Source organism: Megascapheus bottae, chromosome 5 (genome assembly GCF_031878675.1).
Source record: "Megascapheus bottae isolate mThoBot1 chromosome 5, mThoBot2.hap1, whole genome shotgun sequence".
In the NCBI taxonomy this organism is placed as follows: Eukaryota; Metazoa; Chordata; class Mammalia; order Rodentia; family Geomyidae; genus Megascapheus; species Megascapheus bottae.
The window spans coordinates 53817267-53833573 of record NC_143513.1 but is presented as its reverse complement, the minus strand read 5'-3'; the positions used below and the strand labels follow the sequence as shown (position 1 = coordinate 53833573).

The 16307-nt window shown below is 38.2% G+C and overlaps 1 protein-coding gene across 3 annotated transcripts in view; it reads right to left on the bottom strand.

Annotated features, from left to right (window-relative positions):
- Window positions 1-5629: 5629 nt before the first annotated feature.
- Glcci1 (glucocorticoid induced 1) overlaps window positions 5630-16307 on the bottom strand; it is a 68534-nt gene continuing 57856 nt past the window's right edge. For all 3 annotated transcript variants that reach the window (XM_090333155.1, XM_090333156.1, XM_090333157.1), the window contains exons 7-8: window positions 9680-9800; window positions 5630-8515 (exon numbers count right to left, since the gene is read on the bottom strand). In XM_090333155.1, coding sequence (XP_090189281.1) covers window positions 8170-8515; window positions 9680-9800 — 467 coding nt within the window. In that variant the 3' untranslated portion in view covers window positions 5630-8169. The remainder of the gene's footprint in view (window positions 8516-9679; window positions 9801-16307) is intronic.

Sequence of the window (16307 nt, the reverse complement as noted above, 5' to 3'; positions counted from 1 at the left end):
AGAAGGTTTATATTATATTCACCAGATAAAAGGTGCATAAGTTCAGAAACATTGATACCCTTTCTCATGACATGGTCAGTATTGAGTTTTGAAATCAAGTTTTCATATTTGTCCTTTCTCTCTCTTCATTTCTTCACATAGGGCCTGCCTTGGATTACAGGTGTGTCATGTATATAAATACACATATTTATAAGCATAAACAAAATATGTAAATATACATATATAAACAAAGTGATCACATAGGTTTCTAACCTTCTCTTTGACAGTTTGACACTTGGTGTGAATTGCTGCAGCACTGTTATTCTGAAATGATACACCAGTTATTATTCTCACAGAAGGTATGACTGTTTAACAGCTTTCTGTCCCTGTGGGGGAAAATAACTGAGAAAAACAACTTATGAGGAGGAAAGACTGATTTGGGATCATATTTTTACAGGTTTTAGTCTATGGTTGGTTGGCCTATCACTTTGGCCTCTGGTGGCAAAGTATTATTTATGGTGGGGAAATATGACTGAGCAAATTTGTTAACCTCATGGAGTCAAGAAAGCAAAGGAGGGACCGGGAGTTTGGTATAGTGATAGAATGCTTGCCTAGTGTGCACCAAGACCTGAGTTGGATTTCTTGGTATGAAATACATAGAAAAGCTGGAAATGGTACTGTGGCTCAAATGGTAGAGCACTAGCCTTGAGGAAAACGCAAGGACAGTGCACAGGCTCTAAGTTCAGTCCCCAAAACTGGCAAAAAAAAAAAAAAAAAAAGCAAAGCAGAGTCAGGAAGGGGTGAGGATCTGACCATCCCCTTCAAGAGATCCAGTGGTCTTACTTCCGACTGCTAGGTCCCACATCCTAAAAGTTCTATCGTCTCCAAAAATGCCGGAGGCTGATGACCAAATGTTTAACACAAAGGTTTGAGGCTGGAGGAAGGACATTTAAAATCCAAACTATAACAGTGACCATAATCCCCTTTGCTTCCCTCAGCTCTGAATGTTTTCTGTCTTTTTATTCTTTGCTAACCTAAGGCAACAGCTTGTTGTAATTTGCATTGCTTTGATTACTAGTTAGGTTAAACATTTATTTTCATGTTGATCACTTCCCTCCATTTTCACCATGCCTTTAGGTTAGAAATATGCAAAGCAGTCTGTTCACTCAGAGACACCGTGCTGAAGGCTGGATGAGGGATGCTGGATGAAGGTGATGCAGGCTGAGAAGAGCCTGTCAACAACCCTGCATACGGAAGGGCTGGATGCTCCCTCATCTTTTACCCAGCAAGGCGGAAGGAATACATGTTTACTGTAAGAAAAAACTGAATATCTGTAAAGGGCATATGAATATTGTAAAAAGCTCTCACCCACCTGCCAGAATGAGTCACCATCTCTAGCTGCCTTCATCTAATCCCCCTCCTCCACCTCGTTTCTTCCCACAGCACCTGCTGCATTGGCCATGGATTTAAGAGAACACTCAGGAGAAAAGGTTAGAGTTTTGAAATGGAAAAGTATCTTCATACAAAGCTCCTAGAGCTCCAGGGTGGTCCCTGGAAAGGTAAGCAGGAGAGCCCCCAAACCAGGTTTTCCTCAGTAATCAAATTGTAAATGAATGGAGGGTGGGGTAAGATTCCTCCCTTTGCCTTGACTCCAGTCCCTATGAAAAATGGCAAGCTGTTTACTGCAGTATCTGAGCAGTGTCCCTTGATAACTCCTGTCCCTTGAATATAACCTTGTTCCTTTACAAAGTAGAATAGAAAATATCTAAGAAAAGTTTTGGCTTTCCAGCATGAATGCTTCTTTCCCTTTGGCAGGCCCTGGTGGGGCCCTACATCCACCTTTATCCATCTTGCTTCCAGACAGTGGTTTGAAATAACATCCATTGCCTGCAGGTCATACCCAATTCTGGGTAAAGGAATGTCATCAAAGTCATACTTAAATCAGATGGCGAGACTTGAGTAGAATTTGTAGTGTGAAACAAAAACCCATTCCTTTTTTATCACCAAATCTTTCAGAAGAAAAATGATCTAAGTGTTCAAATTTTTAGTACTAAGAAAATGGCTAGCAGGAATGAGGGAAGCTATTGCCAAACTCATCTGGAACTTTTCAGAAATTGTATTTTTTGTTTCTTGGAAATGCCTGTGGAATAGGATAGGCTATTTCAGAGCCACTGGGTCACAGCCTTCTATTAATTAAAGAAGAAAAAAAGATGCTCAAGTTAAGTAAGTGTTGTGGCACTTGCCTGTAATGTTAGTGCTTGCACAGCTAAAATAAGAAGAAGAGGTGCTCAGGGTCAGCATGGGAGTCCCAGTAAGAACCTGACTCAGAAACCAAACAAGCAACATCAAAAAATATTCAGGGCTGAAAAACTGGAGAAATTCCGACTTTTGAAAAATTTTCTCTCCTTTTTTCTGTAAAGCTTGATCATTTTTTCTTGCAGAAGTTGCTGCAGAAAATACATTTACTTTTTTGGGGGGGCTGATACCAGGATTTGAACTTAGGGACTTTACACTTCGACTCAGCTTTGTTGCTTACAGCTGATGTCATACCACTTGAGCCATCAATTTGTTGATCAATGGTAGACGAAATCTCAGATTTTTCTGCCTAGGCTGGCTTTGAACTGCAATCCATCACGTTTCAGCTTCTATATAGCTAGGATTACAAGTGTAGGACACCAACACCCTAGCTCTCCAAGGGTCTTAATTCCTCTTCTTCACTGGATACTCTGAAGTGGTTTAGTGTTAGACAAGTTAACTTTTAGGCACACACAGCAGAAACTTATTATCATGTGATCAGCTCAAATAACAAAATACTGCATGAGAAAGTTTGAGCGTAGGTGTACAAAGCCAAAAGGGCTCCTTTCAAAACTGTCCGTTCTGAAAAGCAAGCCTGTTTTTCTGGAGTCAGAGGATAGACTTGCATCATCAGACTATAGATGGCCTTATGGTAATAAAGGGACTATATATGTGGAAGGGAATGGCAACTTCTACATTGTATTAGATTTCTAACAAATTCTTACATTAAAACAATATACAAGCATTTAGCTTACCCAGTTTCTGGAGACTCAGAAACAATGTAGCTACTGGTTCTGATGTAAGTTGTCTCATGAGATTGCAGACTAACCTGGGTCTGGAGGATGTGCATCCATGTTTGTGGCCAAGGGTCATTAGTTCTTGCAAAGTTGGTGGACAGAGGCCTCTGATTCTCACCATTGGTCTGCCCACTCACTTCCCAAGTATCATAATATGACTTCTCTCATGTCAAGTGTTATTGTAAAGACTATTAAAAAAATACAGATGAGTTGATGCACAGTGTGGTGGAAGGGGAGAGAAGCTTCCATGTCTCCCAATGCATTCACCCTCCAGCAACCTCCACCTGTCCAGAAACTCTCCAAAACCTGTCCTTTTGGGTGTTTATGAAGATTTTCTTGTCTAGGTGCTTTTTGGTCTCTTAGTGCATTTCTTTTTTAGGGGGGCAGACTCCATGGAATGAGAAGGGTCTTGTAACTAATGTTCACAACGGGTAGTTCAGAATTTTTTTTTTAGGCCCAATGCCTATAGTTTTTATTATCCATATTTGCGGGACAGAGATCCTAGTTTCTATGGTCTGACTTAAAGAGGAAGTCATGTGCTGGGACCCATGGATGAAACCCAGAAAAACACACATCACAGGCCACCCCACCTCCCCACGGCCTGTTCTGAAAACACAGATCCCTGACAATGAAGGCATAACTCAAAAGACATTGCTGTATTAGTAGAATCTTATTCTGTACAACCCATTACTACTTCGGTGTGTAGGCTGCCACTAGATCTTTGGTTCCCACAGCGTAATGCTCTCAGCAAGCAGGGAACTCTAGGAGACAAGGTCACATGACAAGCAAATCTAGCCTCCAATTTGCACTCTTCCAGCCTCAGCCTGCCGTACATTGGGACTGCAGGCATGAAACTATGCCCCACTCAGTTTCCATCTCTTGCTGCTATAGAGAATGGGTTTTGTCCCTGCAAAGGTATGAGGAATATGTTTTGGTCTAAATTCAGTCTGAACTGCTGCAGCCCTCCCCAATGTGCACTCATGGAATGAGGAGGTTAAGTGTGAGTACTACAGTAATCTGCTTGCAATTTCCAGTACCCACTAAACTGGCAGCTTGGATGGGTATTTAAATGTCCTTCTTAAGTGCACACTCAAGATTCCCCTCTATCCTCACAAGGGATTATCCCACATGGTCATGTAGCTGGGTTACTGGTCCCTGCTAATGAGCTACTGAAAACCTAAACTTTGCAAGGGCTAGCAGTGTTCAATTTTTCAGTATATAATTCAGTCTACCAGGTTAATCTGTTATTAATCAAGTGGCATCCTTCCATCCAAGATGTCCGTTTACCAGAGTTTCTGTTTCTACACCAAGCAGCTCATGGCCAATCAGCTGAGAGCTGTGTGCAGGGGACTGTGCAATGTGGACAGAATCCAACAGCTTCTCACATAGCTCAAGTAGATCCAAGGAAAACCAGCTCTCTGCGTTTAAACCACTGATGTTTGCTAGTCTCAAAAACCACATATATGATAGAAGATACCTGCATCTAGTCTCTAATCTTTTATTATTTGTGTTTTCAACCCGGGCTATTCTGGAATTATGTAACCAAAGTTGGCGTTGAACTCTTGATCTTCCCTCCTTAGCCTTCCAAGTGCTGGGATTAGAGTTATGTATGAGGAAATGGTGCTGTGGTTCAAGAGGTAGAGCGATAGCCTTGAGCTGAAGAGCTCAGGGACAATGCTCAGATCTGGAGTTCAAGCCACACAAGCGACCAAAAAAAAGAAAAAGAAAAAAAAAGAGATATGTACAACAATGTCTAATTCAGATGAATTTCCTGCATGAACTACATATTATCATTTCATATAGCTGACCTCATTCATCAAAAAAGTTCTAGCTTTCTTTGCAGCTAGAAAACCCAGCTACTAAATAGAAAATTTTAAATTTAATGACTTTATTTCTTTAGTTATTTGTGGTGCTAGGGCTCTAATACAGGGCTTTGTACATGCTAGGCAAGCACCACTGACCCATACCCTCATCCACCTTAAAGGCTGAATCTTATCAATTCTGTTGATAAGATGTGCTTCAGAAATGAACAACACCGCCTGTAAGTCAGTTCTCAAAGTAGTTTGCTTTGCTGAAATTTCATGCCACCCACATGACTAACATGGCCCCATTTGGGAATAACAGCAACTCATTTTTTTTTTCAAGGTTCCTTCCCTCTTAAGGATGGAAAGCTAAAATTTACCAGGTTAGCTTTTTTTTTTTTTTTTGTAAGATGCACGTAACTTCCTTGGAGGTAATTTTACTAAACTTAAACTCACTTCCTATTAGTTGTTAGGTATAAAATAATGATAGGGGAACAATGTTTTCTCTATTTAAAGTGCTCCTAGCTGGGAACAGTACAAAGACTTGGAATTCTAGACATCTAGCTTCTTACCTTGTAATGGAAAGTGTGCAAATTAAGTGCCAAGAGGAAAGCGAGTTGGAGAAATCTGATCAGAGAGTTGCCTCACAGCTCTAGGGACACAGGTCAGGAACTTGCTGAGCACTGAGTGCTGCTGAATTCATCTTGGTTGGTAATGTGCCCCAAACCCTTGTTTTCCAAAAGTACACATGAATGATTCCAGTTTTTACTAATAACTTTATTTAAATAAGACACAGGAACTTCTATACTGAAAAAAATACAAAACAGAAGCCACACATTTCCTTGTGTAAAGCCATATTGTATGATAACTCGAATACTGTTCAGCTCAATGGCTAAAACTAAACAGTACAACTATATACAAAAAATTTAAACAATTTCTGACAAATTTCTACAGCTGGATGTAGGATACATTTGAGCTCAACAACTTCTGGGAGATTTACATGACAAAGCATAGTCTTTAACACATTTGGTTCAAAACTTTAATATGCTAAGAACAAATGTACAACACAATTCATATTTAGTTTCTCATGAGAAAATAAAAGCACGTATCACCATAAATATCGTACATCAGATTTCATCACCAAAAAAGCATGTTGTGTCTAACTTTCTAGAACTGATATTGATACTATTGCAGCTTATTTGGACAAAAGCAGAGGATAAGTTCAACACATCATGGAATGCGAAACCAGGTATCAGAAGTTAAATGGAGCTCATATTTATCTTACAGAACTAGTACTTTTCTCCCTTTAACCATAATCTACAAAATAGAGTATTTTCATCAAGGCCTGAGATTATTAGGGTTAAAGGTATCTGCTGCTGCTGCTAAGATAGTTTTAAAAGGTTCCCCTGTGAAGATGGCAAAGTAAACTGAGTCCTTTTCTCCATGACAGTCTCCTACAATATAACACTGACTAATTTAAAGGAACCAGAATGCACTTTCTGGAGAGAATATTACTGCAAACTTTGGTGGAAAGAAGAGAATTGGGATCATGACAAAATAATACACAGGATACACACACACACACACACACACACACACACACACACACACACAGATACACACATTTTAAAAAATGGTGCTGCTTTCTTCTCTATCATCTTCAATCCTTCTGTATCCTCCTTAGAAGACTGACCAAACAAGGAAAACTCAGGAATGATTGAAGGAACTGAAGCATTCCTTTAACCATAGGCATCTTGTTCCCTCAGTTTATAAGCATTGTGCCATATACTTTAGGTACAAACGAGAGGACTCTAGGTTTTGCTGAAATGGAAACAATGGAATACAAATACAAAAACTTCCCTTTAGTTCTGGATACTCTTTGTACCACAGAAAACAATGTCTGAAAGTCAGGCTCTCCCACTGACCAATCAGGAATATCTAGGGCTCTTTTTATACTCTGAGGAGAACTTATGTCAAGTCTTCAAGTTCAAGGGTATTTACCTGGGTTCATACTCTACTCATGTACCCCAAATCTTAAATGAAACTATTCCTAATAATGTATATGAGGCTTAAATAAGATGCCAAACTATTGCTTTTACAAGTCACCAACCAGCCTCTTCACTGACACTGTATCAATTCTGAGACCTATGAATTCTATGTGATGAAAGTTCATGCATAGAAACTGCTTAAGGATAACCAAAACAATAACCAAAAGTGGATTGCATTTTAACCTGAAAATAAAGGTGTCTATCTCAAGGAGAAACTATAAATATGCCTTTAGATAAAAATGGTAGCAATTACAATTCTGATACCCAATCTAAACAAGAACAACTTCAACCATCCCCTGTGAAACTTCACTCCAGACATTCTTGTTTTTAAATTCCATCACACACAATATGGAATGTTCATGTATAGTCTAGTTTTCAATGCTTCATTTGCAACATTGTAACAGTAATTATCTGAGCAACACCTGAACTTCTAAAAAAAAAAGCCACATATACACATGTTGAAACAGTGAATACAACAGTTGTTGTACTGGTAACCACATGACGAAGTGATGTCACACACCACAGATTTGCTGGTTCTTCTCATGTTCACCCATGTCCAGGATTATCATTCTCCTAGAGTTGAATGCACTTCTAATTCTAAGAATGTGGAATGCAATGAGGAAAGGGAAATGCATAAAATAAGGAAAGGCAAAAGAGTGATGTTCCCTCTTTAGCTTTTTAGCTGTGAAATATTTAGTATCCCAATATGATATACATTCCAAGTTACCTGAGTTTAGACTTCAACTGAAGTACCTGAAGCTAGGCCATAGGGCGGGCACTGTGCAACTGTTGTGGCCATTTTTTTTTTTTTTGCATTGTATGTATTACAGAAGTTAGAAACAAACACCTGGATCAATTGTAAACATAATCCTGAAGTACAGTATTTTCCATAGGACAAAACACAGCAAGACATTTTCTACTTAGACAGGCAACTTTTGATATAGAGCTTATTTATACTGAAGAATTTGGAACAAAACACAGGACACAGTACTAATCTGTCCAACATACAATGAAATGCATAGTCTCCACTTAAAATGCTGAATGACACACACATTTTGCAAGCATTACTGCTTTCCACAAAAACTGTTGAAAAGGAGTTCCGTCCCTGCCAAGATCAGTGTTAAGAGATACATTATAATGCTAAGTTTGTGTTGGTGTGTTGAGAAAGTTTGTCACTCCATGCAGATAGATGTTTGAGATCTTGTTCCCATTTATGGTATATGGGTGGAGGCCGGCTCCCCCTCTGCTTCATATGATCATGTAGTTCTGAGCAGAGATGTGTTCCTCAGCCTGTGGGTCCTGAAGGAGCTGCTGCTGCTGGGATGGCTGTTGGACAGAAGCTTCTGGGGAGCCTGCTGTGCTGGTGTCATCAGAAAGAGATGTGAAGGAAACCCGGGATGAGAGCTGTTCAACTGTCAGAGTTGCCAGAGCTGAGTTCTGGCCAGAGTTAGGAGAGTTCTTGAGCATCAAGTCAGAGGCAGGTAAGAGAGGGCCTAGAAGTTTTACAGGGCAGAAAGCTGACCCGGTTGGGATGAAATTAACCTTATTTTTGTCAGGACATGAAAAGAGAGGGGCCGAGATAGGCTGACGAGACCTAAAACCATAAAACAAAAGGTTTACAGTCACCAAGAGGTCAAGCACTTTCTAAATAAACCAGAGATCTTTAGAACAGCTAAATTGTGAATGGCAGGGATGGGTTAAGTGATCACAGAGGGGTAAACATCTTCCATAGCACAAGTCAGCTGGCAGACTATTCACATACACAGTGCTGATGTGTACTTGAGACAAAACAGTTTTCAAAAAGACTAGGCAGGCAAACTTTTAGAGATCATTAACTTGATTTTAATCATTTAGGAATGTGAAAAAGTTTCCCACATCATAGCTGAAGATTATGCAAGGTTAGGATGACCTTTTCTGTAAAGCAACAGCATACAGAGGGGTATTAACCACCAAGAACTTAATTTAAAGCACTTCCTCCCATTGCTGCATCTTTAGAAATACTTCTACTCAGCACAGATTTAAAAAAAAAAAAAGGTTTGGGGGGGGGGGTCTCTCAAAGAGACAGTCAATCCAACTGAGAAGGGTCCAGAAGCTCTCTTCCATTTATGACACTAAGGCTTTAATTCTTGCCTGACGGGTGTTAGGTTGCGGGAATTCAGTAGCCTCGGAGGTGCCTGTACTGGGACATGAGGATCCATGAAATGAAGAGCCACATCATCTTCTGAGTTTCTCAGTCAGGATTTACAGTACAAACCTCTTTTCTAACTTATTTTTAACTTACATATATTGAGATAAAAAGGGGGAAAACCAATGAGCAGAAAGGCTAAATTCATAAACAAACATGCTAGATGTATCTACAGGGAAAGAGACTACTTGCTCTCTTGTAGAATGCACTGTGGACTAGTCACACATGGGTATTGGTTTTTTTCCTTTAAATGTCTTATTATCCACCTAAATTAATAGATATTTTGGAAGAAATATTGTTAAAGATTAAAAACAGAGCTTTGGAAAAAAGAAAACAAAATAAAAGCTTTCATGGGCAGAATAAATTCCCAAGGATTTTGTTTTTGAAGTGGCTTATACAGACTCCCATTTTCCCTCAATAAGATCTCTTTGGCCTGCTCAATTCTCTTTTCATAATTTGCATTTGCTTTTGAAACACATTGTCAGCTGGATGAAGTAGTTGATTCGTCTATAATCAGCCATTTTCAGTAAAAAAACTTTACAGATCCCAGCTGATAGAAAAGACATTACTTACGCCATTTCCTCAAAGACCTTCACTCGCTCACATCCCTCGGGGGGCTCCCGTTTGAACATGTAGCTGTTGTTTGGTTTGGGAGATGAAGCATACTTGGGTAACGGTGAGCTACTCCCACTGTCTGCAAATTTAAAGCAGTTATATTAACTAGTGATTGAATGCTCTTTTAAATTAAATTTGATTTCCAAATAGACCCTTTCCACAATCTACCTATTACTATCCCTTTTGAATTGCAAAGCCACCTCTAACAACCTTGTGTTTCTTTTAAATAACAAAATGCAATGTATCTGCCATCCCATACAATATAAAAGGAGGATAATTTAGCCAGAAAACTACACTTGAATAAAGTGTATTATAAACTGAAAACAAATGTTATATATTTCAAGAATCTGAGTAAGGTTATATTCATCAATCACACACATAAATTAAAACAGATTATAATAAAACACAGTTCTCTCCAAACTTTCTCACTGTCCAACCCAATTTAAATAAAATTCTTTCTATGTGGAATAACACTACAATTTTTTTTAATTCAGCAGAATGTACACACCATGAATAACACGTATGCAGGAGGAAAAGTTGTTTCTTGATTTCTTCTATTTACCCATCATAAAAAGGTAACAGTTCCCAAAATTTTGCCTTTAAATTGTGAATAAAAGAACTTTTTCAGAATACTGAATTTTAGTTACCAGAAAACACAAGAATCCCAAACCATTTCTACCTAGTATGTTTTCCTCACAGTTTTTGACCCAAAAGAGCTTTCTATTCATGAAAAGCTTTAAAAACTATACATAATTTCTCCCTTTCCTATCTGGCAAATGGTTTTGGAAATTTAGATCCACCAAAAATATATCTGATGCCAAGTTGTAAAGTTAGTAACATGCTAGTATAATTATAAACAGTCCTATTTATATAAATTCTGACCGAATGCAAACCAATTCCCACTGTTAAAATACTAACTATATGATTGATTGAGATGTATTTTAAGTTTACTTAAAAAATGTCATTAGCACTGTAATTCTGTATGATACTTTTAGTTTAGGATATGTAGCACAGTTCAACCTTTAGAATCTCAGTAACAGTAATACTTTTAATGGTGATACATGCTCAGAAAGTAAGCCTTCCATGACCCCTGATATTTTATTTTGCAAATGATTCAAAGAGCATCTGTTAGTTTCACAAGTGTGTCTGTGAATTGAAAATGACTCTCTGCCACATAACAAAGACACACTACTGGAAATGCTTGGAAGATCACACAGTCTATCCCTGTGAAGCTTCCTCACAGAATACATAGTCTCTTGAAATGAAGAAAATGACTTCATTTATATCTGTAGAGGTTTCTTCTAACACCATTTAGATTTGAATTTTATAATTCAACAGTTATCCTATATTTTGATTACACAAATAAAAGAAAATAAGGGGACTATGACCCTGAGCATCATTAGCTCAAGTAAAGGTTCTGAACTTAGTCTTGGGCAGAAAAGTCTGAGATTCTTATCTCTAATTAACCACGAAAAAGCTGGAAGTAGAATTGTGGCTCCAGTGGTAGAGCACTAGCCTTGAGCACAAACACGCTGGGACAGTGCCCAGGCCTTAAATTCAAGTTATAGAAGTGACATAAAATTAAATATAAAAAATATATACACATATGCATATGTGTGTATATATATATGTTGAAAAGTATATAACACACTTAAGAATATTAGGGAAATCATTATTACATTTTTTTTAATATTCTCAATCTTTTAAATGAAAATAACATTAACAGGAACATAAGTTTTCAAAAACTTATATATATATATATATATATATATATATATATATATATTGTTCCTATGGGGAAGAGCAGATGGATGAATCTGTCTTTGGGGGATGTTCTTGAACTTCTAATAAAACCTCACTCCAGTTTAAATGTTCATGTAAATATTTACTGCACACTTACTATAGGTAAAGTAGAACGCAAAGCCAAATGCTATAAATGTTGACAATGCAAAACTAGATAAAACCCAATATTGCCTCTTTGAAAAAAAGTTTAAAACCAAATGTTACTATAACATCTTAAAGCTAAGGTGGAACCTTAGCCTTATCATTTTATTTGCTGAAAATGTATGCTTTTTCCAATATTCGCCTCTTATTGAAAGGGGGTAAATCTCCCTATTTCTCATGCTATTATACTTAACAGATTGCCTTATCTTTATCCTACAATTCTTGCCTCCTGACTGTCAGCAGTATGTTGACATTCAGAAAGAAAATATGAAAACACTCTTTTCACATTTCTTTTGTCTTTAAAAATAAATTAATTTGGCTAAAATGTTTGTGGAATGAAAACACACATATAACTTAGAAATATGTTAGGGGTACAAATTCAAAACTGGTGTCATGGGTATATAATAAAATTCTGAAATCCATAAAAACAGACTATCAAAATAGCATGTTATATTCTCCTTCTGGACTCTCTCTCCACTTGTGAAGTTCTACCTGAGTTATGGTTTTTTTTTTGTGTGTGTGTGTGGGGGGAAGTCATGGGGTTTGAACTTTGGGCTTGAGCGCTGTCCCTGAGCTCTTCAGCTCAAGGCTATCTCCTTGAGCCTCAGTCCCATTTCCCATTTTCTAGTGGTTAACTGGAGATAAAAATTTCACGTTCTTTAGTGCCCAGGCTGACTTTTGAACCATGATCCTCAGATCTCAGACTCCTGGGTAGCCAGGAGTACAAGTGTGAACCACTGAGCCCAGCAAGTTGTGGCTCTTAAGTATTAAGCTGGTCATTCTTCCTTGGCCCTTTATTTCTCTTACCAATGACTAGAGGACTCCTGGTGAAATACTAGTCTTTCTACTTCTCCACTTTTCCTGTTTTATTTCTCAACATTCATCCAGGGACTCCAACTACACAATTTCTTCCATACCAGGCCCTTTTATAGATGAATGCTATATGAAGGCTGTTCCTTCTGCAAAGGCAGTAAAATGTATTAGGACAGCCTTGCAAAATATCATTGCTGGGATCTGGATTGCACACTAGTTAGGAAAGTTGTCTTGAAGTAAAGACAATGCTGTCTAACCACAGAGTTGTGATAATATTACAGGAAATGAAAGTAAAATTACCTGAGCACATTTAATCATCATAATAACTGTATGGGAAAACTAACTCCAATTAAATTTTAGGCAACAAAACCCCAAGATACCTAGAAGGTAAATAATTTGTCCATGGAACAAAGCAAGGACTTAATTTGGTTACCCAAATGTCAGAATTCATTACCACATGTCGTATACTCCACTAAGTTTGCTCTATCTCAACTCGAGTTGAGCACATAAGAAAGTGAGTAGATGATCTTTTTCCTTCCTAGCTAACATTCTTGGGTTTTGATTTAAAGGCGATAACTTCTGTTAAGTCTTTCAAGGAGACAATATAAAGAGGATCTCCATTTCTTTTTAATTTTAATTGTATTTTTATTATCTTTAAGTAGTTGTACAAAAGGGATATAATTCAACTTGTTAATAGAAAAAATAAAGAGTGACCTCTATTCGCCATTATTTCTTGGAGAAATACAAAAATAATGTGGAGCAAAACCCCAACAGATGCCCGTTTCTTTTAACTTAGTTGATAAATGGGTTTCTAGTCATGATCAGAGTTTACCTGTTACAAACATGACAAGAGAAAAACAAGACAGATCTCAGTAAAGTTATTTTTCTTCCTTTAATCTTGAAAGGAAATTCTTTCTTCTGTTCCCATTTAAAAAAAAAAGCCCCGATGGGAGTAGAAGGGGGGAGGAAAAGTGGGAGAAAAACATGGGAGAGGCTAACAATGTTGGAGTTAACAATGTTAACTGTAACCCTTCTGTACATTATCAATAAATTTAAAAAGAATATTTTCAGCCAGGCCTGGTGGCTCATGCCTGTAATCCTAGCTGCTAAGGAGGCTGAGGTCTGAGAATCAGAGTTCAAAGCCAGTCCATGCACTAAAGACCATGAGACTCTTATCTCCTGTTAACCACTTGAAAACTGGAAATGGCTCTGTGGCTCAAGGGGTAAGGCAGTAGCTTTGAGCTGAAGAGCTCAGGAACAATTCCCAGGCCTGGGGGTAGGCCTGTAGCCATAAACTGAAAAGCTCTGGGACAGCTCCCAGGCCCAGAGTCCAAGCCCCATGATCAACAACAACAGTAGCAGCAACAACAACAAAAATAATATTTTCAGAAAGGGAACAAAGTAATTTGTTGAGAATTAGAGCCCTAAAGATCAAAAAGGGATAAGCTATATACTGAAAAGACTAGGAAAGTGTTCAAAGCAGACTCTTTCAGACAAAGGGTAAACAAATGTAGCAGTGATTGTCAATATACGTGGGGTCAGGGGCTTGGGAGGGAAAAACTGGGAAAATAGAGAGAAGAGGGGAAACTGTTCAAAAAGAAATGTTCTCATTATCTGATTTACATAACTGTGTCCCGTCTGTACATCACCTTCACAATAAAATATTTTTAGAGGTCTATCTAGGATCAGCTCAACTCTAAAGACACAATACTGCTCCTTTGTACTCCTGGAATTCGTGTTTTCGTAATCCTACCACTTGAAGCTTAGCAATATTAACATTTACAAGTCAAAATCATCGTATGATTTGAACTGGCTTACAGGTACTGTCTTGGGAAACTCCAACCACATAGTATACCTTGTTCCTTCAAGAAAATACGGTTTAAGTAATATGCAATCAATTTATGGGCTTTTGGAATACAACTTTGGTAGTTGGCCTGAATAAAAGTAGTTCTATTTACTTCATGATCACAATCATCAATGTTTCTACAATATCTTGCAAAACTGCAGAATATGAGAACAACTGCCTGAATTGTACCAAATAGCAGTGATAAGCGGCAGACTGAAGTCTAAAGTCTGTTGGCTACCATCAAGGAACACTGGCAGAGCATTATATAAAAGACTCCTGGCATTTTAGGCATGAAAATGTGGAAGGATTTAGACCACCTCTTACAATATATTGACAATATTAGCAAAAATTATCATTATAAGAGCTCCTATTCTGGATCCTTAAGTTCTCCCCATAAACACAAAATTATCATTATAAGAGCTCCTATTCTGGATCCTTAAATTCTCTACCAGAAAGAAGCCAAAGGAATTGCAGATTATGTTAATTAGCCTGGTAAGTTTACACTTGTGTCACTAAGCTACCTTTGGTTGTTAGCTACTGGGAAAGTCTAGGGAGAAAAAAACCCCTGAACTCAAATCAAATAACAAAATCAAGAAATTTATCTGAAATAAGTCTCTCAGTAACTGGAACTTTCTAAACAGTCAAGTGTTTTTGTCCAAGCATTGCAACTGATATAGTCAAAGAAAAAGCCAGTGTACTATGTCAACTAAAATTATTCATCTCAAATTATAAATGATTTATGGCCAATAGTTGTTAGGAACAGGAAAAAATGTCAGCAAAGGCAGAAAAAAGAATATTACAGATGAGTATTAGAAAAATAATCAGCATATCAGTACATCTCTCACTGTACATGAATTCACTACCTATGATCCTCACATCTTCTGCTCAGGCTCCTACAGATGCCTCAATTAGCTATCGTACAAGGGACTCCAAACTGATCCTAGCTGATCAGAAAATTACAGCATTTATTATTTATTTATTTATTTATTTTATGGGTTGAGGGGCTTGAACTCTGGGCCTTAAATTCTGGGCCTAGGTGCTATCCCTGAGCTCTTCTGCACAAGGCCACCACCCTACCCCTTAAGCCACAGTGGTACTTCCAGTTTTCTGGTGGTTAATTGGAGATAGTCTCCAGTTAAAGTCTCAGAGACTTTAGTGCTCAGGCTGGCTTTGAATCATGATCCTCAGGTCTTAGCCTCCTGAGTAGCTAGGATTACAGGTATGAGCCACTGGCTCCTAGCTTCATTTTGTTTTTATGGTTAATAAAAACCAGTAAGAAACTAGTCCAGCCACTCTGGAAGGCAGTTTGGAGGTTTCTTAAAAAACTGAAAATAGACCTTCCCTACGATCATGCCACTCCTGGGCATCTACCCAGGACATCGTGCCCAGATGCCCTACTGCAAATGAATGGATTCAAAAAATGTGGTATTTAAGCTGGGCACAATGGCTCACGCCTGTAATCCTAGCGACTCAGGAGGCTGAGATCTGAGGATCAAGGTTCAAAGTCAGTCCAGATACAAAAGACCTGAAACTCTTATCCAATTAACCTCTAGAAAATGGGAAGTAAAGCTTGGTTCAGGGTTGAGGAGGTAGCCTTGAGCTGAAGAGCTCAGGGACAATGCCCAGGCTCAGGGTTAGGGTGGTAGCCTTGAGCTGAAGAGCTCAGGACAGCACCCAGGCCCAAGGGCAGGGTGATAATCTTGAGGTGAAGAGCTCAGAGACAGCACCCAGGCAGAGTTTAAGCCCCTGACCCAGAAAATAAACAAATAAATAAAGTGGTATTTATATACAATGGAATTCTCCATAGCCAACAAACAAGATAAAGTAATGGCATTCACTGCAAAGTGGATGAAATTAGAGCAAATCATGTTGAGTGAAATAAATCAAGGCCAAAGGAACAAAAGGTGCATGGTATCATTAATATGTGAGTATTAGATCCAAACAGTATAAAAGTGATAACTCAATATTTGGGTACCCAATGTT